Source organism: Corythoichthys intestinalis, chromosome 14 (assembly GCF_030265065.1).
Source record: "Corythoichthys intestinalis isolate RoL2023-P3 chromosome 14, ASM3026506v1, whole genome shotgun sequence".
Classification (NCBI taxonomy): domain Eukaryota; kingdom Metazoa; phylum Chordata; class Actinopteri; order Syngnathiformes; family Syngnathidae; genus Corythoichthys; species Corythoichthys intestinalis.
The window spans coordinates 20,792,696-20,818,059 of NC_080408.1; the positions used below are offsets into that span (position 1 = coordinate 20,792,696).

A 25,364-nucleotide genomic window follows, 5' to 3' on the forward strand; every position below is an offset into this window, starting at 1 on the left:
ATTTCCCCCCAAAAAACTGTATACTCAGTGAATATTGATTGATTTTTTTTTTTTTTTTAAAATCTTTTAGGGTCAGGGGGGCATCGGTATTCCTGGACCAGCTGGACCAAAGGCAATTGATTTTTAAATATACAGTAGTAATCAACAGTAATTAACAATGCCTTCACATTTAGGGAAGACAAGGACCTAAAGGTCCACCTGGACCACCAGGTCGGATAATAAAGGAGTTCATCAGTGACGGTGATGTGTTAAAGGTACAAGAGTAAAATTAAAAATTTCATGAGCTTGTCAAAGTTGATATCAGTACACATATTTACAGAACAAATGCATATGTGGCTATTTTGTCATGAGTAATATGATGTTTTAATTTGGTTGTTAGGGTCCAAAGGGGGACCCAGGCGATACTGGACAAAAAGGCTGTAGGGGTCCTCCAGTAAGTTCAACCTGATCAGCACATTATTCTCGTCAAACTAAAGTCCTCATGAAAGTACCTCATGAATGTACAAGAATATATGTATACAGTGCTGGTCACAGGTATTGGCATCCCTACAATTCTGTCAGATAATGCTCAATTTCTCCCAGAAAATGATTGCAATTACAAATGCTTTAGTAGTAATATCTTCATTTATTTTGCTTGCAATGAAAAAACACAAAAGGGGGAAAAAAATTAAATCATTATCATTTTACACAAAACTCCAAAAATGGGCGAGCAAAAGTATTGGAACCCTTCGGAAAATCATGTGATGCTTCTCTAATTTGTGTAATTAAAAGCACCTGTTACTTACCTGTGGCACATAGCAGGTGGTGGCTATAACTAAATCACACTTGCACCCAGTTAAAATGGATTAAAGTTGACTCAACCTCTGTCCTGTGTCCTTGTGTGTACCACATTGAGCATGGAGAAAAGAAAGAAGACCAAAGAATTGTCTGAGGACTTGAGTAGCAAAAATTGTGAGAAAGTATGGGCAGTCTCAAGGCTACAAGTCCATCTCCAAAGACCTGAATGTGTGTCAACCGTGCGCAGTGTCCTCAATAAGAATATAGCCCATGGCACTGTGGCTAACCTCCCTAGATGTGGACGGAAAGATTGATGAGAGATTTCAACAAAAGATTGATATCCGTCGGCGTCTGAATGAAAAGGGACTCTATGGTAGGATACCCAGGAAGACCCTACTTCTGACCCAGAGACATAAAAAGGCCAGGCTGGACTTTGCCAAAACCTACCTGAGAAAGCCAAAAAAACGTTTTGGACGAATGTTCTCTAGTCAGATGAGACAAAAGTAGAGCTTTTTGAGACAAGGTATCAACAAGGCCTTCAAAGAATGAACACGGTCCCCACAGTCAAACATGGCACAGGTTCTCTGATGTTTTAGGGTTGCTTTGCTGCTTCTGGCACTGGACTGCTTGACCGTGTGTATGGCATTATGAAGTCTGAAGACTACCAACAAATTTTGCAGCATAATGTAGGGCCCAGTGTAAGAAAGCTGGGTCTTCCTAAGAGGTCATGGGTCTTCCAGCAGGACAATGACCCAAAACACACTTCAAAAAGCACCAGAAAATGGTTTGAGAGAAAGCACTGGAGACCTCTAAAGTGGCCAGCAATGAGTCCAGACCTGAATCCTATAGAACACATGTGGAGAGATTTGAAAATGGCAGTTTGGAGAAGGGACCCTTCAAATCTCAGAGACCTAGAGCAGTTGGCCAAAGAAGAATAGGCTATAATTCCAGCAGAGCATTGTAAGAAACTCATTGATGGATTCCGGAAGCGGTTGTTCACAGTTATTTTGTCTTAAAGTTGTGCTACCAAGTATTAGGCTGAGGGAGCCAATACTTTTGTTCGGCCCATTTTTGGAGTTTTGTGTAAAATGATAATGATTTTTTTTTAAATTCGGTTTTTTTTTGTTTTGTTTTTTTCATTGCAAGCAAAATAAATTAAAATATTACTACTAAAGCATTTGTGATTGCAATCATTTTCTGGGAGAAATTGAGTATTATCTTACAGAGTTGCAGGGGTGCCAATACTTTTGGCCAGCACTGTACGTATATACAATATGGCGGAAAACACAGACAAGACTGAAAAAGCAGTTTCTGCTCTTGCCCTCCTTTTTAAAATAAACTGCTGTATTTTGAGCCAAAACAACTGTTGTGTTTGATAGAACAATATGTCTATATGCTGCCGTAACAGATTCATGGCGCATTAAGCCCCCGAACTACTTTTAATTTGCCCGTTTTACCCTGGAAACCCCCGTTTACAGACGTTGCGCAACCGCTTTTGTTTCAACCCAGCCATAAAACGAAGGTAATTATATTATTCAAAATGTCATTTTTTAACTTAGAATCATGAATTGATGTGTAATATTTCGCTTAAAAAAAAAACTTTAAAAAAATTATTCACTCGCATATAAACTTTTAAACAAATGACGTCACAATGAAAAAAATGGGGTCTGTAAAAAAGTCACAGATAGCTACCTCATAACTACCACTTAATTGTATATTTTTGGTTACTGTTGCATTTTCCCCAATATTTTAGATGATAAATAATCCATCCAAACAAAGAAAAATTTTGGGGGGGGGGGCGTTTAAAAGGGTAAATATATGAAAAATAAAATTTCGACCACTCCTTTATGTCTGCGATTTCTGCATCGCGACCCTTGTTATATGACCATGTTTCACCCATACAATCCCCCCCAAAATCCAGATGTGGCCAATCATGGCTGTGTCTTGACACTCGGTGATACATGCTACACCGAGTTTTTGGATCGAAACAAGGCAAGTACACAATAATATCTCGTTAAAGTCATGGCGTCTGTAATTCTGCTCTTGTGTGCTCTCACCTCCTCCTTTTGCTATTTTTTTTAACCCTTTAATGCCAGCAATATGAAGCAATTATCAGAGAATCCCAAAATTTGAAAAATAAGGTCCTAATGAAACCTTTTTTTTCAAATTTGTAAAAAGAAAAAGTCAAAATGAATATGTGTAATAAGCGCTCAGATATCTATAACCCTTGCTAAATCCTGTTTTGCTCATGGAACCTGCAGATGCATGTGTTGACTTGCATCCATCTTTTTTTTTTTCCAAAAAGAAATGTCAAAATTCTGAATTAGTCTCAAAATCATGAAATTTTAGGTGCATCAAATGTGATACATTTGGCAATATAGGGTTAAATGCCCTCCTGTTCAAAATTTTTCTCCCCCCCCCCCAAAAAAAATTGATATTTTAAGCTTTCCAATTATGTATCACATGTGCATATTGGACAATTTTGAAATTTGGCCATATTGGGGGTCTCAGAGCAGAACTTCAAGTCACCTGAATGTTTTCCACCATATGTATGTTTAAATATATTATTAAAAACATCATTCATATAATTAAGACTCAATTGTGAACACATTTGCCTCCTCAGGGAGACCCTGGCGATGGCTACTCCATAAAAGGAGAAAAGGGAGAAAATGGACAAGAGGGTCCTGAAGTAAGTATAATAATATGCATACTGTGTATCTCAGCTTTTATCTTAAGCATGCAGTTCTGCAATTCATTTAGAGCCTATTGATATTTTTTTAGACAGCAGAGGGCAGTAACGTGCGCTACCAAAGTAAATGTGCACCTATGAGTCCTTAGCCGAATGTCTCACATATGACCAGACGATCAGACTCAAAATATGTATCATCTTTGAAGGTCGTCATATTTTCGAATCTGAACAAGAATGTGTCACCGTCATATTGTTGAGGCAGACTTGTGTAAATAATGCAACAGAGGTCCTCCCCAGTCACAAGCATTTATTGCTTTTATGATGATTGGCATGTAATACGTCCCGGCCAAAAAGAACTTTAATGGAAAAATAAATTAATGCATTGCCGGCGGCGACACTGTGTCGACTTTTCTCTCTGTAGCATACACAAGCTACTTATTGAATGTGTGGACCCAATGTCCTTACTGGACTTAATTGTCCTTGCAGGGAAAGATGGGGAAGGATGGTGAACCTGGACAACGTGGATTTATGGTAGGGATACTGTTTGCACGCAGCGGTGTTATTGAGTTGATTATAACAAATTGTGGCATTTAGGGAAGGCCTGGCCCAAAAGGAGGTCCAGGATATCCAGGAACAGAAGGAGGCCAGGTCTAAAATCACTTCATTTGCATACACTATTGTAATTTTTAAATGATTTGCCATGTTTCATTAAACACTACAACCCTGTGCTGTCTTTTTAGGGTGCAAAGGGGGATCAAGGTGATCCTGGTCCACCTGGGGAAATAAAAGTTTGTTTCTTTTTTTTCCCATTCCTTTCCTCAAAATGCTAAATGGCGTACCGCATGCAACACGTCACACTTTTCTTATTAATATTCATGACGTTAGCAATTGTTGCTTGGCGGGTCAAGCTCGCGTTTGTCCCGAATGCTAAATGCATAAAAATTAGGGGTGTAACGATACACAAAAATCTCGGTTCGGTACGTACCTCGGTTTTGAGGTCACGGTTCGGTTCATTTTCAGTACAGTAAAAAAAAAAAAATGCTAAATATAAATGTGCTAGTTGTTTATCACACACTTTTGTACTTTCAACAATAGGAACATTAGCCTATACAAAGCTAGAATTCTGCTCAAAAAAGTAACGGGTATTTAAAGATAATCCAGGCCAATTGAGCACAGTAATGCGATAGTCAGTAAACCATATACCAGTGGTTTTGGCACTGTGAGCAGGTGCCAGGTCGTGCTGAAAAAGGAAATCTTCATCTCAATAAAAATTCTCAGCAGATGGAAGCATGAAGTGCTCCAAAATCTCCTAATAGCTAGCCGCATTGACCCTGCCCTTGAAAAAACACAGTAGACCAACACCAGCAGCTGACAAGGCACCCCAAATCATCGCTGATTGTGGGTACTTGACGCTGGAGGCAGGCATTTTGGCATTTCCTTCTCCCCAGTCTTCCTCCAAACTCTGGCACCTTGATTTCCGAATGACATTCAAAATTTGCTTTCATCTGAAAAGAGTACTTTGGGCCACTGAGCAAAAGTCCAGTGCATCTTCTCTGTAGCCCAGGTCAGGCGCTCCTGCCGCTGTTTCGGGTTCAAAAGTGGCTTGACCTGGCGAATGCAGCACCTGTAGCCCATTTCCAGCACACGCCTGTGCACGGTGGCTCGGATGTTTCTACTCCAGACTCAGTTCACTGTTTCTGCTGGTCCTCCAAGGTCTGGAATCGGCCCTTCTCTACAATCTTTCTCAGGGTGCAGTCACCTCTTCTAGTTGTGCAGCGTTTCCTGTCACACTCTTTCCTTCCCACAGAATTCCCACTGAGGTGCCTTGATACAGCACTCTGGGAACAGCCTATTCGCTCAGGAATTTTTTTTTGTGTCTTAGCCTCTTGATTGAGGGTGTCAATGATGGTCTTTTGGACAGCAGTCAGGTCGGCAGACTTGCCCATGATTGCAGTTTTGAGTAATAAACCAGGCTGGGAGTTTTTAAAAGCCCTCAGGAATGTTGCGCAGGGATTTTGAGTTAATTCGTTGATTCAGATTATTAGGTTAGTAGCTTCTTTAGAGTACCTTTTCATGATATGCCTATTTTTTGAGATAGGATTTTTTGTTTTTTCTGGACTTTTTTGCCAAAATCACCAACATTAAAACAATGAAAGACTTGAACTACTTCAGTTGTGTGTAATGAATCTAAAATATATGAAAGTCTAATGTTTATCAGTACATTATAGAAAATAATTAACTTTATCACAATATGCTAAATTTTTTAGAAGGACTGCTACAGTATTACATATACTGTATATAAAAATAATAATGAGAGTGTTGTTCCAACAAAACAATGTGTATTCAAACAATCGTTTGTTTGCAGATATTGCCGCCTGATGATGTGCTGCTACTAAAAGGATACAGTGGTGATCCCGGTAATCCAGGCCAACCTGGCCCTCCAGGACGCCAAGGTGAATACACAAAACCCAGCAGTAGGCTAACTAGCTATGGAAGGATAAAAAGCACATTTTATGTCTTTTCTTTTAGGTGCTGTGGGATTTCCTGGCCCTCGGGGACCGCCAGGTGTTTACCAATCTTGTAAATTCCAAAACATGGTCAAAAGAATTGGGACAGCTAACTATCTAAGCGCTGTGTTCCAAGGCTTTTACCTATATTGTGTATCCATGTGCACACTTAAACATTTCAAACGACCTCCTGCTAACTGTATACACAGGAGATTCATATGATACACAAGGGCCACGAGGTCCTGATGGTCCCCGAGGTCCCAAAGGAGATCCTGGTGAGCCGGGTGATGCTTATCCGGGACCCTCTGGTCCAGAGGGGGATCCTGGTGAACAAGGACCCCCAGGGAACCAAGGTCCACCTGGCCCTCCCGAAGAAAAAGGTTATGTTTAACAGTTTGCAAAAAGTACAGTGTAACTTTGTCAAAAGTTAGTATCTAAATATTTTATGTACCGTAATTTTCGGACTATGCGACACTACTTTTTCCCCTCATTTTGAATCCTGCGGCTCATCTTTTACATCCATTCAAAACTGAGATAATTTGCCAGATGACACTAAATGACATATGTTATAAGCATTCATTAATGTGTATGAGAGTGTCATGTCATAATTATGATTGTCTTATCTTAGTCTTATGGCACCACTGTCAAATAAAGTGTTACCAAATACCATCACTAACAAATAATGAAACAACTGGAACAGTAACTGAAGAAATAATTAGCATAAAACATGAATTTTGATTGTTCTTTACATCTGTAGCGTTGCAATGCATGCTAGGAGGCATGTTGGATAACAACAGCGTTAATAGCGAGTGGCAGCAGAGATTGACTGTTCAATGCTTCATGGCGGTTCATTTGGTCTTCTGACAGTCTTATGTTGCCGCTGTCAAATACATTGTTACCGGTTCATATCTTTTGGTGTGAATATACCATAATACAGTGAAGACAGCTGCGACATATAGTATAGTGCGGTTCATCGATTCACAAATGTCGTTTTCATGTCAAATTTGGTGTGTGGCGGCTTATAGTCAGGTGCGCCTTATAGTCCCAAAGTTACAGTACCACACTTGTCATAAAATGCATGTTTGGGAACGAATAATGTCGTCTAACTTTTGTGGATGAATCTAATTTGACATAAACTTTTGAATGTTAGTTTTTTTAGAACTCGAGAAAAGTTTAAAAAAAAAAAAAAAAAAATCAATTTTATAATAATCAGCATTATCCACTGTCTGTAGATTTCTTTTAATGCACAACCACAGCATTTGTTACAACTTCATGATACTGTAATTGAACCAAAAAAACTGAAAATTGTTATTAATAATCTATATCACTGAGCATTTACTCATACGTTAAGATATTTTTTTCTTATTTCTAGGCAAAGAAATAGTTAGAGGTCCACCTGGAATGAAGGGAGTCAGGGGTCAACCCGGCCCTCCAGGATATGATGGCATTTATGGAATGAAAGGTGGGAAACAGTATTGTTGAATCTGGCATCAGAACAACCATTTAAATTGCTAAAAATCTGACTAAAGATTAAAGAAAAAAACATTCGGAAAATTACAATTTCTGATTTTTCAGGGGAAAAGGGCGAGCCCTGCTATAGATGTCCAGGAAAAGGAGATCCAGGACCACCCGGTCCACCTGGTCCACCAGGAGTACCAGGTAAGAAAACTTTTTTTTTTTTCCCTTTAAGTTTTCAATTTATTATTAGTTTAGAATTGTTTTTAACCTCAGTAACTGGAATCGTCATCGAGTGGATGTACCTCCACATATTCTACCAAGTCATGCACTCCAATTGGCCCTGATCTCTCCTAGCCATCAATTAACTCATTTGCTCCCAAAAACGTATAAATACGTTCTATTTTTAATTGTTTTCAGTGTCCCAAAGACGTATGTAAGACGTATGTAAAAATGTAAAAGACGTATAAAAATGTAAAAGACGTATAAATACGTCTTTTACATTTTTTTACACAAGAGACATCTCTGGGTTCTGATTCAACTTAGCTCCAAAGCACAAAGCTGAAAATCCATTTTAAAGCAATAAAACTGGCCACTGGAGGGCAGTATCGCATTTGGTAAGACCCGCAACCCGATCCAACGGAACGAACGGCCGGGCCGCACGGCCGGGGCGCCGGTGGAAGACGACCGAATGGATGTACATAATGCCAGGCGGCGGACGACCCAGCAGAACAACCGGGTGGACGCCCGGGATGCCAGGCACTGGACGACTGAGCAGAACGACTGGGACCACCAGTGCAGCTGACGATGCCGTTGAGTCCATGCTGCTCACCCGCTCACGTCCCCCGCACTCTCCAGTGTCCCGTATGGAAAAGCGCACGGCTAAACAAGTCCCCCCCCCCCCCCCCCCCCCAGGAACACAAGCTCCCCAGGCGAACTCTGCCACGAAGCAGTGGTCACCACAAAAGAAAGACTAAAAAAAATCCATCTTTATCAGACAGGCGGCGATGAGGGAAAAGTTTACCCTGGCTGTCGCAGCCACAACAGCGTCATCTCTCACTTAGTTATGTGTAAATAAATAGTTACTTTGCCATCAAAAGCTATTTGTCTTGTTGTTTATGTTATTTTGTAAAAGGAAAACATTAGTCAGATGTTTGGGATGTAACTAAAGCAAAAAAAAATAGCTGTGTTAAAGTTATGTTTGAAATGTATGCTTTCACAAAAAACTGAATTTGTTTTTTCATCAGAAATTAGAAAATTGCCCAAACTAAGCTATTTTCTAATGCTGATTTCTAAAGAAGGGATAAAGATATGGACGAACTTTTTTTTTCCCTGCTGAAAGAAGAGAGTAATCTTTCATTTGGTGGGTTCCATGTTTATATAGCAATAGAACAGAATTTTCTGTGGGCCTTGCAAAATCAGTCAAAATCCAGTAAAACGGCCGGGAACGAAGGGGGTTGCACCGATGAAAATGGCTGGGAGTGAATGAGTTAAGTGACGAAAATTATAAGCCAAAACCACAATAGTTTAGCCTTTAGCATCCTACAGTATGTGCACCTTTGTCTACGCTGTACATTTATTTCTCAGGATATAATCAAGGGCCAGGAGCTCGAGGTGACCCAGGTTTCCCAGGAAATCGAGGCTTGCCTGGATTACCGGTCAGAAAAGTTGCATGTAATATTTAAAAGGGGGGAGGGGGGTGTCAAGTCGCTGTTTTCTTTAATGTTGTGATTTGTTGTTGTTGCTCTGCCAAGGGTCGTATTGGGGAAACAGGTGTTCCAGGTATCCGTGGACAAAAGGGAGAGTCATATTTTGATGGTAGACCAGGAGTAAAAGGTGAGAAAGGAGACACAGGGTATCCTGGGAGCCCTGGAGTAGATGGCTACCCGGGGCCTCCAGGATTACAAGGTCGCAAAGGTGTCCAAGGCCCTCCTGGGGATTCGGTGAGAAGGTTTTGACTAGAAATCTTCAATTGTTCAATTTAATTTGTATTTTCCAGAAATTCTAATCAGTTAAACAAAAAATATCTCGATCTACACTTTAGTACGGCCAAGAGGGAGAGAAAGGTTTTCCAGGTCTACCAGGGCGTTTGGGCAAACCAGGACCACAAGGTTACCCTGGGGAAGTGGGATATGGGCCACGTGGACTCCCAGGAACTAAAGGGAATTTGGGTGTAGATGGCTTCCCAGGGATACCTGGAAGTCCAGGTGGGTAAATATATTCCAAGAATGGAGAAATCTGAGAGACTGACAGACAGAAAATGTTTTACCTCTATTCTCTTACCCTACAATGGTAGGCCAGAAAGGAGAACCAGGCCACATACACTCAAAAGGTTTTCCTGGACCACCTGGGTTTAAAGGTCAACCCGGATTACCAGGAAGAAAAGGTAAAACACATGATTGAATACAGTTATATGTAAAGTTTTATAGGAGTATCATTCACTCTGAAACAATACAAACATATTTTCAGGAGTTCCAGGAGTTCCAGGTTTCATAGGCGGACCAGGCTTCAGAGGACAGAAAGGGGAAAGCGGTGGCGACTTGTATCCTGGACCACCAGGGTTCCCAGGAGAGAAAGGTTGTTCATACATAATAGAGAATGAATCAGGAGAGGATTTTCACTCCCGTTCATTCCCGCTAACAGAGAAGAATTCCAATTCCATGCAAATATAGTAGCAAGAAGTCGAATCTTTGAAAACTTGGGATATTGGAATGTTCTTTTGACATGCCAACGCAAGTCGAGATAGTGTTGGCCCACGATAATAAAACTACAAAAATGGATGCTTTGGTCCTTTATGATTTTTAACACAGGTGAAAATCATCATCAATTCATGAGTTCCCGCCCGCTTCCGTTGATTACCAATCAAGGGATTAATAAAATTTTGACTCCCATCCCACAGGATTTCTCATAGTAATTAATGCTCTAATTCATATTCATGCTTCATGTTGCATCATACTACATGTGTGGATTTGTGTGTTATTCAGGTGATAAGGGGTTGCCAGGTAGACCAGGCGTCCCAGGTATCGGTCTTCCTGGTCAACCAGGTCAACAAGGCCTTCCTGGCACTACAGGAAGAAAGGTTGGTTTCTAAAATTTATCGGAGATCTGAACAGACACTGTAATGTAGATCAATGATTCTTTACCACCAGCGGAGTTGGGTCTTTTGTAGAGTGTCAAATTTATTTTAGAAATGTTTCAGTGGGCCACAAAGGCTAACGGGACGGTATTGTGTGTTAGGACTAGGGTTGTTCCGATCAGGTGTTTTTTCTCCCGATCCGATCCAGATCATTTTAGTTTGAGTATTTGCCGATCCCGATATTTCCCGATCCGATTGCTTTTTTCGTGCTGCCGATTCAATTTCAATCATTCCCGATAATTTTTCCCCTATCATATACATTTTGGCAATGCATTAAGAAAAAAATGAATAAAACTAGGACAATTATATACATTCAACATACAGTACATAAGTATTGTATTTGTTTATTATGACAATAAATCCTCAAGATGGCATTTACATTATTAACATTCTTTCTGTGAGAGGGATCCATGGATAGAAAGACTTGTGACTTTGTATATTATGACTAAATATTGCCATCTAGTGTATTTGTTGAGCTTTCAGTAAATGATACTGTAGCCATGCCCAAATGCATGATGGGAAGTGGAACCATGACTGTGCGTAGTGCTACCAATTGATATATCTTCTCTGCGTTGGGAAATAACATAAGGTGTTAAGAAAAAGATCAGTTGCTACCTTGCTTCCCCACATTGCTTCCCATGATATTTCTAATCGTAGGGAGAGGGATTGTAAGGCTTTAGCCAATTAAAAAAAGGCTCCAAAGGCTGCCAAAATTCACTCTACTCATTTTACGCTGCCTTTTATCTCTCTATATAGGTAAAACGGCGCCATTACAGATTGAGCGCGACAATGCGTGAGTGGGTCGTGTAGCGCATGCATTAATTGTGTTAAATATTTTAACATGATACATTTTTTAAAAATTAATTACCACCGTTGTCGGGATAAATTTGATAACCCTACCTTAAGCCTAAACTAAAGACTCTGGATGAGTGTAACATATTATGTCTGTAACGTTAAATACAATTAGAAAACGATTTAATTAAAAAATATACTGTATATATATTAAAAAAAGGCATGGCTGATATTTTTTGCCGATTCCGATACTTTGAAAATGACGTGATCGGACCCGATCGATCGGGATGCCAATCGATCTGGACAACTCTAGTTAGGATTGTTGTGTTTGAGCAACAGGCTACTGATAACCTATGTGTGGGGTTTCCATAAATTCCAATTGCAATAGTGATTCCTTGTGAACGGGAAAGAGTGTTACCCCAGTTCAGAAAAGATTAAGAACGCTTGCTGTTCATGATGCAAAAACATAGGGATGTTTAGGTTCAACTTTTCTGCTCATCATGTTCAGGGTGATGGTGGTGATGGATATCCAGGACCAAAAGGTCTACCTGGCCTCCCTGGGAATAATGGGGCTCAAGGACCTATAGGAGATCCTGGAGTCTCTGGCCCACCTGGAAGGTCGGGGTTACCCGGAAATCCAGGGTCTCCAGGAGAAAAAGGTTCTCATTGATGAATATGATAATGAAAAGGAAATACATACAAGACTGTATCTTCTGCATCCATCTTGTGTTCAGGCAATAAAGGGGAAATCGGTCCACCAGGATCACTGGGTCCCAAAGGCTCATGTAATGCTCTCCCTGGACCACGAGGACCTCCGGGACCAGATGGCGATCCAGGACTGCCAGGTAAGTGATATTCTTAAAAGACACAATAAGCAAATACATCACATTATATATTTGCTGCTTTTCTTATTTTTATACCTTCACCATACGTCTGTGTCCACCTGATCACCATTGTGCTCAGTCACTTCATCTACCTTGTCTCAGGACCCAATGGGTTGCCAGGTGAAAAGGGAAATAGAGGATTCCCTGGGTTTGGTAAACCTGGCCCTCCAGGTGTGCCTGGATTTCCCGGTCCAACAGTTCCAGGTCGCCGTGGGGCGACTGGACAAAAAGGAATTAAGGGAAACAATGGGTCATCAGGCCAACCAGGTATGATTGTACTTCACATAGTGATTTTCTGGTCATGTTTTTTTTTTCTTTTTTTTTTTTACACCCGATACAACTTGGGAAATCCTTAATTTTACATTGAACCTATTAACTGCTGTCTGGTTGGCTAATAGTTAAACCTCTTGGGTATTATCAGGAATGACAGGAGACCCTGGACCGGATGGATTGCCAGGATATGGACCACAAGGATTGCCTGGAAGTATAGGACCACCAGGGGGAATTGGTATCACAAAAAGTTCAACCAGGCTTTTTTTTGTTGTTGTTGAATTAATTTCAGTCAGTAATTGTGTAGTTGTGTGTGTATGAATGCTCGTATGGCTCTGTGCTCTGTTATTGACTGGTATTGTAGAAAGAATGGACCCAGACGCTTTGGATTCGGTTTTAGACAACAGTGCATCTAGTCCCTCACCCAGTGACAGCTGGGATAGGCTTCAGCTCACCTGTCAATTCTTTCATTTCGCTTATCTAGTTCAGGTTTGTAGGACGCTGGAGAGTAGCCTAGCTGACTAATTGTAAAAGACAGCCATGTACTGACTGGACTGGTCAATCAATCACCCGGCAAATATAGAGGCAAATAAACTTTCAGACAGTCACTTGATGAGACTTGAGCCCATGCTGCCTACACTAAAGTGAGGCGACTGAAACTTTACACTCCAGGACTTGCCAAACCTTGTAAAATAACGAGTCATTACTGTTTGATGCAAAGGGATACCAGGTTGATCCACACTTCAAAAGTAACACATTTCCTGAACTTACTTTTTAAAAAATTTATATTTTCTATTTTATTTTTTTCAAACCTGTCCTGTTCAGCTGTTTGACACGGAGAATAGAAGTCTAAGTGCCCGGATAGTCTGAACAGTTTTATTGTTTCACATTGAGAGTCTGACATACTCCCATTGTGATCACTCAACATACTTCGTTTATTATGACAAAGCAGTGACCAGGAAGGGGTTATGGGGGAACAGAAGAAAAGAAACACAAGAGAAGAAAGAAAAACACAAACTACAAAAGGGAAATACATTGAACATCTAGACCATTTACTAATATGTTGGTGCTATCGTCAGCTAGATGTATTTCCGGTTGACACCACGTGGGGGGCCTGTTGACAGGGAAAGAGGGGGACGTGAGTGGGGTAGTCTATAAGTTAAATGATTGAAAGTGTTAGAGTGTACACAAATCAGCTCTGTGAACTAGAACCCAGTAATTGTGCGAATCCCTTGTGAGTGTAAGCCCGTTGGCAACCAACCCTACGCCGCCCCATTAGCAATCCCGGCACCGGGACCCCCCCCACACGAGCGCGCCCTATCACATCCAGCCGCACGCGAGCCCCACCAGGCGCGCGACAGCCACGCAGATGAGTGGAGATGCCACGCGGGCGCCAACCCAGGGCCACGGCCCCCACCCAGCCAGCCCGGGGAGGGTGGGAGGTCGGGTGGGGGCCGGGGGTCAAGCACAGCCCATCCCTCCTCCCGCAGCCCAGCAAAGGAGCAATCCCCCCCCCCCCGGGATCCAGGGTGGTCCCCTGGGCCACCCACACACCCATCAACCGGCCTTCAGGGATGGCAAGAAAGGACGCACCACCAACCCCACGCCTACCCCGACCCCCGCCCGTCCACCCGGACCACAAACCACAGCCGCAGCCTTCAACTTACTTTTAATAATCTACTGTAAATGATATTGATTCATGCAAATACACCAATCATTTTATTGAGTTCACACAATACTGTTATTAGTTTTCAAATGTGTTAGTGATTGCGAGCAAGAAGGCAAGGACCAAGGTGGGACCCAAATGGAAGGGAGGGAAGCCAGGCAGGGTGTTGGTAACTCAAAAATGTCTAATCAAACTGACCAAAAACTAAGTACAAAAAAAAAAAAATACTGGGTATTAAAAACTTACTATGAATCAGGAACATGGCAAGTATGGGGGCCAAAGAACACACATCTGTCATGGACAATGACGCAACAAAGGATGACTGAACACAGGGATCTTAAATACACAGACATGGGGTAACAAGACAATGAAGGTTAACACAAGCGACAGCTGACTGGTTGACACACAAGGAGCAGACTACAACGGGTGAATGTTGGGCGATCACAAGTAGAAGACACACTAGGGCACAAACTTGAAAGAACCTAACTTTAACCATGACAAAATTATGCCATCTACAACACTAATAGAATTTCAAAATTTCTATCATTATTGAGGTAAATTTCGAACAGGCCCGGAGGCTAATGATGTTCTCTTTTTCAAATGATTCCCACAGACACCAAGTTGATGACCCCTACAAAGTTACACTACCAGTGACTTTATACTTTACATTTTCTTCCAAGGAGTTATAGATCTTTATTCTCTAATTATTTACAGGTGAACCCGGACGTGATGGAAATAAAGGTTACCAAGGTCCACCAGGAGAGACTGGGGATAAAGGACTAAGAGGGCCTCCAGGGCCTCCATCTCCATCACCTATTGAGGTTGTTGGCCCTCCAGGAGAGACTGGTCCACCAGGTGACTTAATTTACCAATAAGTTACTCGATATTTTTGTGCACTTAGGTTTATATGTAGAGTGTGTCATTTTGCAAATTGAATTGGACTATATCAGGTCATCCTGGGCTACCCGGTCCCTGGGGAGATACTGGAAGAATTGGAGCAAAAGGACTTTGGGGAAGTACTGGAGCACCGGGGAGGCCTGGGAAAAGAGGTGTATACTTTTTTTCCCCTCCTATGGATGGAGACAAACATGATTTTAATATAATTTTTGAAAATGGTATGTGTTCCATCCAGGTCTTCCGGGTGACCCAGGTATTCCGTCATACTTAAAAGGCGGCCCAGGACCTACTGGGATTCCAGGCGATCCAGGAAGACAAGGAAATCCTGGTACGTATACTGTATGCTGATCTGGTGCACCTAATAGAAAATTAATTTGTTATGTATCCCAATTTTAATCACTGCTGATGCTATTATAATGCACACATAGGGTCAAAAGGACTAAAAGGGAACCAGGGAATCCCTGGCGGGCCTGGCACAGAAGGGCTACCAGGTCCAAGTGGTTACAAAGGAGAAAAAGGAGAACCAAACTATGACGGATATGGCCCACCTGGACCACTTGGACAAAAAGTGAAAAAATTAGTAACTTGACTATTTATGCAGAATCAAGTGCATGAGCCAAAGATGAATAATAGATGTTCTTTGTCATCAGGGAGAACCAGGATTAAGCAACACACATACGATGAAAGGAGAAAAAGGAGAGCCTGGTATTGTTGGACCTGACGGTTTACCAGGATCTCGTGGATTTAAGGGAGAACCAGGATACCCTGGACAAAATGGTTTCAACCCCTGGCAATATATTCTGAGTGCCCTTGTGTCTTTTAATTGCTAATATTGGTCTACATATTTTATTCCAACCCTACTAAAACTTTAGGTTCACCTGGATATCAAGGACCAAGAGGTTTAGATGGACCACAGGGACGCAAAGGACTTAGAGGGCCAAATGGACCACCAGGCAATGTCCATTGATATGCCACAGAAAGTGGCTGCATTACATTCATCATCTTGTGTGTTTTGTTTTTTAGGTTTCCCAGGACCACAAGGTGGTACTGGTCCTCAAGGTTCCAAAGGCAACCAAGGACAAGATGGGTACCCTGGACCACCAGGCCAAAAAGGCGACTCATGTGAGCGATACAGTAAACTGTGTCCATTTAAAAAAATAATGTTTGACTAATGGACATTTCAAATGGCTAATTTTGCTTTCAATCATTGTGATGCAATTCAAATGTTCCCATTTTTCCTTATATATAGATGGGATTGAGGGACCACCAGGTCCGCGTGGTCCTCCGGGTCAGCCAGGTGAGTCTAAACTTCCCTGTTATGACACTTTGATCGCGCCCCCCTCCATTAAATGAACTCTGAACATGCCCTAGACGAAAATAGGTTGGAACAAAGTTTAAAACTACGGAAAGTATGATTGATTCGGCTTGTCAGTAGATAAAATGACTACTGAATTCACAAACTTCTGTTCCTGTTCTGTAGGTCCACTTGGAAATCCTGGTTCCCCTGGCTCTCCTGGTTTTGGAATACCTGGATTAAGAGGAGACAGAGGACCTACAGGACAACATGGGACGTCTGGTCCCAGAGGACCACCAGGAAGAGATGGGCCATGTTTTCCCGGGGCAAAAGGAGACCGTGGACTTGATGGCCGACCGGGAATTACAGGTAGGAGAATGTTTATTTTCAAACTACTGTAATTAACTAGATTTGGTAATCATACACCACATAATTATCGAGCTCTGCTTTTAATTTTTGTTTTGAAGGTTATCCCGGTCCACCTGGACCTCCAGGCCCTCCAGGACCTGGAATAAAAGGGAACAGAGGAGACCCTGGCCCCTCAGGAAGCCCAGGCTATACTGGACCTCTAGGAGAGCCAGGCATTCCTGGTCCACCTGTATGTTGACGCCTTTTTAATTACTTCCTAACTGAAAAGGATGAAATACATTTTCACATTTCAGAATTGTAAAACTCTGCTTTGATAAGTTACATTTGTCAAAATCAATATGCCATTTTTTTCAGCTTTGTCTGAATATGTTTGTGATATAGCTGTTGCATTCTCATCTGTACATTAATGCATAATACTTACATGTTCATTGCTTGGTATACTTCGCCAGGGTCCAAGAGGCCAACCTGGAAATCTGGGACCAAGTGGTGATGCAGGTCCTCCTGGAAATAATGGGTACCCTGGTAAGATTTCTAACCTATGCATTGTTCAAAATAGTAGTCATGGTCCTAATTGAACTTTTTTCAGGTGACAAGGGAGACATTGGCTATATACAGGGCCAACCTGGTCAACCTGGGAGAAAAGGTTTTCCAGGACAACCTGGTGAGTACACTGTTTGAAAGACCAAAATTCATAGACCAAATCGCATTGTTTTTTCTTCAGGTGTCAAAGGAGAACCAGGGTATGGCAGGGTAATATATGAACCAGGACCCCCGGGCCTACCTGGTCCTCCTGGAAACACTGGCGCCACAGGCAACACTGGACCAGCTGGACCAGCAGGCATACCAGGTCTGAAGTGTTAACTGAATAAACTATAGTAAATGTAGTGTACTGATATCCAACATACACACTTTTTACACAAATCTGACTTTTAATGTTATGTTTAAAAGGTCCCCCAGGTACCAAAGGAGTGCAAGGTTCCAGCCCAGTGGGACCACCTGGATTTCCCGGTCACAAAGGTGACAAGGGAGCGTCAGGATTGCCAGGTGTGTGCAGGAGTGCTTTTGTGGATCTAGATCTAATAATGATGACTGTCTAACATAATTTGATTAAGTCAATTAAATATATATATATATATATATATATAGGATTGATAAGGTTTACTTGTCTGACCTTCATGCACCTAGAACAGGTTCAGATACCACTCAGTAAAGTTTGAATGAAAATCCATCCATCCATCCATCTTCTTTAACTTTATCTGAGAGGTCAGGTCACAGAGTAGTAGCTGTAGCAGGCAAGCCCAGACTTTCCTTTCCCCATTGGCTTCATCCAGTTCCTCCAGGAAGTTTCAGAGACCTTCACAGGCGATCCAGGACACACAGTCCTTCCCATCGTGTCCTGATTGTCCTGAGACCCTCCTCCCAGTGAAACATGCCCAGAACATCTCACCATGGAGACGTCCAGGAGGTATCCTAACCAGATGCCATAGCCACCTTATCTGGTTTCTGTCAGTGCAGATGAGCATTGGTTATTTTCTTAGCCCGGTGCATCACATCCTGCGGAGGCAACTCAATTTAGACGCTTGTATCTCGGATGTTGTTCTTTGAGGCACAACCCCTAGCTCCTAACCATACGTGAGACTAGGATCGTAGCTCGACCTGTAATTCGAGTGTGGCCTTTCAGCTTAGCTCCTTCACCACAAAAGACCAATACAAAGACGGCATCAATTTAGAAACTGCACCGATCTGTTTCTCAATATCCCACTCCCCTTCCTTCAATTGTGATCAAGACCCTAAGGTACTTGATGAAGCCAAAACTGCCACATCATCATCATCGTCACATTTTTGTCTATCTTTCTTTCCCCTGAGATTTGCAACCAGTCAATGGTGTCTTAAGATGGTATAGGCCTCAGCTTCTTGCCCTGAACAGAATAAACATTATAGAACATAGATAAGAGTATAGTTCCAGTATTTTTTTTTTTTCCTTTTTCAGGTCTTCCAGGCAGCCCTGGCAATCCAGGCAACAAGGGCCAAAAGGGATTACCAGGACCAAGTAGATACAGCTATGTGACCAGCTTCCTAATTGCACGACACAGTCAAAGTACTCTTCTACCACAATGCCCTGAAGGCACCACCCTTCTCTACTATGGCTACTCTTTCCTCTTCATTAACGGAAATGAGCGGTCTCACGGTCAAGACCTGGGTAAGGAGACCTGTTCAAGCTCCAGAGAATCTTCATCGATATCACAATGTATGTTATGTTTGAACATCTCGTCCTCTCAGGCACCTCGGGAAGCTGTCTACCTCGATTTTCCCCCATGCCTTTCCTCTTCTGTGACACGGAGTCAAATTGCCGCTATGCTTCTCGTAACGACTACTCCTACTGGCTGACTACTGATGCGCCTATGCTTCCCTCCATGGTTGCTGTCACAGGGGAGAGATTGTCCTCCCACATCAGCAGGTAGTAATGGGGACTTTTATTGATAAATACACTCAAGCATTGGTAGCACTGGTCATGTAATAAATAGTACATGTTCCTGTCATTCAAGTTGCCAATGCAGGTTCAGATTAAACTTTTCTCAAGGTTTGTCTTGCATGCTAACAAAAAAAAATTACAGTGACCTTTCCTGTCAATTTTGAGCCTGTCTCTTGATGGTTCCCCACATTTTGTTCTAAACCTTCACTTCACTCCTTGTTCTTTTGTTCGCCAAGTGTTCTTTTGTTTTCCACGAGATCTGGTCTTGTTCTCTTTCAAATAAGTCCACCTGCTTCTCAGTAGTTTTTTTCTTAAATTGATTTGTGACTCAATTTTTTGAGAAGTTCACCATTGGTGATTTTGGCCAAATACTGTATTCTCATGATTCTCTGACATAGAAATCAGCTTCTGTCATAACCCAGAACAGGATAAGAGTAACAAGTATGAAACAATATCCTGTACTTTCAACTTGTTCCTGAAAAAAGGACAATGTTAAGGTGTCTTTATTATTATTTTTTTATTTCAGGTGCTCAGTATGTGAAACTACCTCTAATGTCATAGCGGTCCACAGTCAGACAATTCGGGTACCAAACTGTCCGTATGGCTGGGAGTCCCTCTGGAGTGGATATTCATTTGTCATGGTAAAAATACAATTCTAGCGGTGTTTTGATTTTCACTATACAGTGATCCCTTGCTACTTCTCATTTCAAACTTCGCGCCCTGTGTACATACATTTACTTATGCATCTGGACACATGTTCAGTGATGTTCCTGGAATCATCGGGTGTTTTGGGTCTTTCAACATCATACACCCTCCGCCAGGTGGCCCAGCTGGGGTTGATCAGACCCCGGCTTGTGTCCAGATGGCGAGCTACCATCCCTTGCTACTTCGTGCTTCAAACTTTGTGTACTCAGTCCATCGCAGATTTCATGAAGACAAGCATTTTTCTATTTTATTCTTGTTTAAAAATAATTGGTGGGACAGTAACATGTAAGTACATAGTACATAGTACATAATTACTACATTTGATGTGCTTAAAATAATCTTTATTGAAATACTTATATACAAAAACATTTTTTTGTTTTTGTTTTTGTTTTTTTAATTATTCCTTGGGGGGGGGGGGGGGGGGGGGTGAAAAAACATGTCTTATATGTATCTCTTCCCAATGCTAAACTTGAATAAATTAGGGCTGTCAATTAAAATTTTTAATCGAGTTAATCACAGCTTAAAAATTAATTAATCGTAATTAATCGCAATTCAAACCATCTATAAAGTATCCCATATTTTTCTGTAAATTATTGTTGGAATGGAAAGATAAGACACAAGACGGTTATATACATTCAACATAGTGCACATAACTGCTGTATTTGTTTATTATAACAATAAATCAACAAGATAACATTAACATTATTAACATTCTGTTAAAGTGATCCATGGATAGGAAGACTTGTATTTCTTAAAAGATAAATGTTAGTACAAGTAGAAATTTTATATTAAAACCCCTCTTAATGTTTTCGTTTTAATAAAATTTGTAAAACTTTCAATCAAAAAAATAGTAGCTCCCCATTGTTGATGTCAATAATTACACAATGGTGCTGAAACCCATAAAGTCAGTCGCACTCAAGCGCCAGCAGAGGGCGACATAACACCAAAAAACACAAGTAACACGTGCACATGACACTGTGCTGTCATTTTAATCTGCTTGAGCAGGGAATGTGTGTTAAATGCGTCAAATATTTTAATGTGAGTAATTAAACGCGATAAATTTGACACCCCTAGAATAAATACACGCTACTTTGCGGTTTTTCACATCGCGGCCGGTTCTGGTCCCCATTAACTGCGAAAAATGAGGGATCACTGTTCTCAATATACTGTATAAAGCAAATGTGTCTTTTTGGCCTTTACCCAACTAGCAAACAGGCGTTGGTGCAGAGGGCTCTTCCCAGCCACTGGTCTCTCCAGGATCGTGCCTTGAACATTTCCGCCAAGTGCCTTTTATAGAGTGTCATGGCAGAGGGACGTGCAACTACTACCCTGATTCATACAGCTACTGGCTGGCGTCCCTCAATCCTGACATGTTCAGGTACCTTTAGTTGGAATAGACTGTTGATCAAATTCATCATCACTTTCCATGATCTCTCATGTTTCTGTATACTTCTTCCTTTACAGCAAACCCCTTCCTCAGACGGTGAAAGGGCCCTCTCAAGAAAACATCATTAGTCGTTGTCGGGTTTGCCGCAAACAATAGAAACTTAAGGAATGTAACAGATATTCAAATATACTTTTTAGTACAATTTGATATGTTCTCGTCAATTTTTAGCATCAGTAGGAAAGTATTGTAAGGCTTTGGCTAAGTTAAAAATGATTAGTCTCTCTTATGAATTAACAAAAATAAGATTTCCTCTGATGTCATCACCACAAACACAAAGTTTGTGTACATTCACAAAATCAAAAACAATATCATGACGTCAAAAAATGCAATCTGACTGATGTTCCAGAGAACAGACTGGGCCATACGATGATCAATGTACGTACAGACAACTATGTGATGATATGGTGCTTTCCTGTAACAAGTCTTACTTTATGGTCCTTTAAATAAAACACACCTCAGCATTTACCTAGCAGAATATAATTTTAATGGCAGCTGTGCAAGAGTGGATAATAATGCTAATGTGCATTAAAATTAATGAAATGTGTAGCGAGTCGATATATCTTACAGGGGTTGTAGTGTTCCATGTGTGTTTAATTACTGTATTGTGATGTATTTCGTAGTCATAAATGCAGAGACTGCTGTACAGGTACCCACGCCAGATGTAAGACTAGAGACGTCTATTGTGTGCCAATACAAGAGCTTTAGGTCATGAATTACACTGTGTCAGAGGGGTATTTTTTAAACAGTAAGCCTCTGAATGTGGTTGTACTTTACATTCGAATAACGGTACTACATCATGTTGGATCATGTTTTGATACACGTAAAAAAATTGACAAAATACAAGTAATACCAAAACTGGTACTTCCGTACAGTTAAGGGCACAATTACTCATACCCTAGCCAAATTTTGAGTTCAAGTGTACATTTTTTAAGTTTTCGGCATGATTCCAAAAGGACCCTGGTTAATTCCAGAATCATTTAGAACATTGTAATAAACTGTCATTTCAAAAGTTTGAATATACAGTAAATAGGTATTTAGTCAACCACTAATTGTGCAAGTTGTCCCACTTGAATATATCAGAGACGCCTGTAATTGTCAACATGGGTAAACCTCAACCATGAGAGACAGAATGTGGAAAAACAGAAAATCACATTGTTTGATTTTATTTGCAAAACATGGTGGAAAATAAGTATTTGGTCAATACCAAAAGTTCATCTCAATACTTTGTTATGTACCCTTTTTCGGCAGAAACGGAAGCCAAACGTTTTCTGTAACTCTTCACAAGCTTTTCACACACTGTTGCTGGTATTTTGGCCCATCCCTCCATGCAGATCTCCTCTAGAGCAGTGAGGTTTTGGGGCTGTCGTTGGGCAACCTGGACTTTCAACTCCCTCCACAAATTTTCTATGGGGTTGAGATCTGGACACTGGCTAGGCCACTCCAGGACCTTGAAATGCTTCTTACGAAGCCATTCCTTTGTTGCCCTGGCTGTGTGTTTGGGATCATTGTCATGCTGAAAGACCCAGCGCCTCTCATCTTTAAGGCCCTTGCTGATGGAAGGAGATTTTCACTCAAAATCTCTCGATACATGGCCCCATTCATTCTTTCCTTTACACAGATCAGTCGTCCTGGTCCCTTTGCAGAAAAACAGCCCCAAAGCATGATGTTTCCACCCCCATGCTTCACAGTGGGTATGGTGTTCTTCGGATGCAATTCAGTATTCTTTCTCCTCCAAACACGAGAACCTGTGTTTCTACCAAAAAGTTCTATTTTGGTTTCATCTGACCATAACACATTCTCCCAGTCCTCTTCTGGATCATCCAAATGCTCTCTAGCGAACCGCAGACGGGCCTGGACGTGTAGTGGCTTCAGCAGGGGGACACGTCTGGCAGTACAGGATTTGAGTCCCTGGAGGCGCATTGTGTTACTCATAGTAGCCTTTGTTACTGTCGTCCCAGCTCTCTGTAGGTCATTCAGTCGGTCCCCCGTGTGGTTCTGGGATTTTTGCCCACCATTCTTGTTATTATTTTGACGCCACGGGGTGAGAGCTTGCATGGAGCCCCAGATCGAGGGAGATTATCAGTGGTCTTGTATGTCTTCCGTTTTCTAATAATTGCTCCCACAGTTGATTTCTTTACACCAAGTGTTTTACCTATTGCAGATTCAGTCTTCCCAGCCTGGTGCAGGTCTACAATTTTGTCTCTGATGTCTTTCGACAGCTCTTTGGTCTTGGCCATAGTGGAGTTTGGAGTGTGACTGACTGAGATCGTGGACAGGTGTCTTTTATACCGATAATGAGTTAAAACAGGTGCCATTAATACAGGTAACGAGTGGAGCCTCGTTAGACCTCGTTAGAAGAAGTTAGACCTCTTTGACAGCCAGAAATCTTGTTTGTAGGTGACAAAATACTTATTTTCCACTCTAATTTGGAAATAAATTCTTTAAAAATCAAACAATGTGGTTTTCTGTACGTTTTTTTTCCACATTCTGTCTCTCATGGTTGAGGTTTACCCATGTTGACAATTACAGGCCTCTCTAATCTTTTGAAGTCGGAGAAGTTGCACAATTGGTTATGGCTACATACTTATTTGCCACACTGTATCTGCTTTGAAAAAGCCAACAGCATCATTGCTAGCTGAAGAATTGTGTCAGCATGGCAACAGTGAGTCACTCAATCCAACCATCATAAAAGTACATGTCATGTTCGTAACCTCTTAACTTTGAGTCATTCGTGCCAGTGCTTTAAATTATGTTTGTGTAATCCGTTTGCATGTTAAATTGTGCGTTTTAACATTATGCTAATTATTTTTCCAAATGAACTGCATGGAGGATGTAAAAATGTTTGTCTCCTTTTTCCATTAACATAAGACAAAAAGAAGCAACACCTGGACTTACATTGATGGGTGTTGTTCATCACTGTATATTTCTGCTCTATCCGCTCAGAAAACTATCCACAGAGCAATGCATCCCTAAGGAGCAGCTATTCAAGCCTCCTCATCCATATCTGTCACCGAAATCAGTCGATGAAATCTCCTCCATAGTTTCCGCGGAAAGAAACACCATGCTCAAAATACAGTGGGCTTTTGGCACACGCGTATCCGATGCAATCGATCGTTGGCGTTCTAAAATAAAAAGTCAGATGTTATGCAAGCACACACATAACACGGTTGAAGAAAAATGGCTCTTGTGTGGACTAAAAATTTTGTGAAAAGCTTTGCATTTATTTTTTTCTTTTCATGATGCATTTCAAAGTTCGGTTCTAGAATTGAGTGTAAGAGAATGCAATTGTTTTGCCAGTTACTATACATCCGTTGCATCGATAGACAGAGAAGCGTACAAATTACCGTGAGTAAATAAGTCTTTAGAAACACGTGGGTGAAATTAAATGATGTGAAAACTGACAAGTTGTACTGGTTGTCATCATGAGGGCTAAGAACATAAAAGGTATTAGCTGTTAAAATCAACTAATAATTAATGGTGGTGCCCGCTTACATTGTCTGTTGCCGCATTGGCCAAGCACAGTGAAAATACTCTGTTCATGCACGGCTAGCCACATATTGCAGAAATGCAGGGGTACCCAATAAGGGAAAGCCCTCTGGGCCAGTGGCTTTTGAAATTCACTGGCCCAACTATCAAAACCACTGGCCCAGGCCAACCCATCAATTATTGATCCCAATAATCACTAAAAAAAGAACAATTTGCTTTCTTTTTTTAGGTAGATTTAATAAAAAGTACAGCAGAACAGTGCAAAAGCATGAATGTAGTGTGCAAATAACCCTATTCCAATTCCGTGATCACATCCATAATCACTTCAATTTAGCCAGTTCTTCCTCTATATCCTCCTCAGTTGGCTGCTTTTTGCCATGTAGCCCCTCTGCTACATGGCCCTTGTAGAGTGGAGAACTTTTCAAATGAACAAGACTAGGCATGTGCAGGTATGAGATTCTGACGGTTTGATAACCTTAAGCCAAAATATCGCGGTTTCACTGTATCACGGTACTGC

General features: G+C 41.3%; 2 protein-coding genes across 2 annotated transcripts in view; one reads left to right on the forward strand and one right to left on the reverse strand.

Moving 5' to 3' along the window:
• The window catches only part of LOC130929455 (collagen alpha-5(IV) chain-like), a 40,944-nt gene extending 18,500 nt beyond the window's left edge, over positions 1-22,444 (forward strand). Inside the window, exons 12-52 of the mRNA XM_057856590.1 lie at positions 71-112; positions 174-254; positions 380-433; positions 3,401-3,466; positions 3,953-3,997; positions 4,061-4,114; positions 4,207-4,254; positions 5,832-5,919; positions 5,996-6,031; positions 6,183-6,353; positions 7,346-7,435; positions 7,549-7,632; positions 9,016-9,086; positions 9,183-9,371; positions 9,473-9,635; positions 9,725-9,814; positions 9,898-10,005; positions 10,413-10,507; positions 11,865-12,015; positions 12,091-12,201; positions 12,343-12,507; positions 12,662-12,748; positions 14,891-15,031; positions 15,127-15,225; positions 15,309-15,401; positions 15,502-15,641; positions 15,724-15,850; positions 15,946-16,026; positions 16,097-16,195; positions 16,323-16,370; positions 16,554-16,736; positions 16,835-16,965; positions 17,186-17,258; positions 17,323-17,397; positions 17,458-17,583; positions 17,685-17,780; positions 18,727-18,936; positions 19,017-19,194; positions 19,736-19,850; positions 21,123-21,292; positions 21,379-22,444. Of these exons, the coding sequence (XP_057712573.1) occupies positions 71-112; positions 174-254; positions 380-433; positions 3,401-3,466; positions 3,953-3,997; positions 4,061-4,114; positions 4,207-4,254; positions 5,832-5,919; positions 5,996-6,031; positions 6,183-6,353; positions 7,346-7,435; positions 7,549-7,632; positions 9,016-9,086; positions 9,183-9,371; positions 9,473-9,635; positions 9,725-9,814; positions 9,898-10,005; positions 10,413-10,507; positions 11,865-12,015; positions 12,091-12,201; positions 12,343-12,507; positions 12,662-12,748; positions 14,891-15,031; positions 15,127-15,225; positions 15,309-15,401; positions 15,502-15,641; positions 15,724-15,850; positions 15,946-16,026; positions 16,097-16,195; positions 16,323-16,370; positions 16,554-16,736; positions 16,835-16,965; positions 17,186-17,258; positions 17,323-17,397; positions 17,458-17,583; positions 17,685-17,780; positions 18,727-18,936; positions 19,017-19,194; positions 19,736-19,850; positions 21,123-21,292; positions 21,379-21,457 (4,353 nt within the window). The 3' untranslated portion in view covers positions 21,458-22,444. The remainder of the gene's footprint in view (positions 1-70; positions 113-173; positions 255-379; positions 434-3,400; positions 3,467-3,952; positions 3,998-4,060; positions 4,115-4,206; positions 4,255-5,831; positions 5,920-5,995; positions 6,032-6,182; positions 6,354-7,345; positions 7,436-7,548; positions 7,633-9,015; positions 9,087-9,182; positions 9,372-9,472; positions 9,636-9,724; positions 9,815-9,897; positions 10,006-10,412; positions 10,508-11,864; positions 12,016-12,090; positions 12,202-12,342; positions 12,508-12,661; positions 12,749-14,890; positions 15,032-15,126; positions 15,226-15,308; positions 15,402-15,501; positions 15,642-15,723; positions 15,851-15,945; positions 16,027-16,096; positions 16,196-16,322; positions 16,371-16,553; positions 16,737-16,834; positions 16,966-17,185; positions 17,259-17,322; positions 17,398-17,457; positions 17,584-17,684; positions 17,781-18,726; positions 18,937-19,016; positions 19,195-19,735; positions 19,851-21,122; positions 21,293-21,378) is intronic.
• The window catches only part of fgf12a (fibroblast growth factor 12a), a 160,131-nt gene continuing 151,926 nt past the window's right edge, over positions 17,160-25,364 (reverse strand). Inside the window, exon 8 of the transcript XR_009066896.1 lies at positions 17,160-17,237. The gene's annotated coding sequence lies outside the window, so the exon portion shown is untranslated. The remainder of the gene's footprint in view (positions 17,238-25,364) is intronic.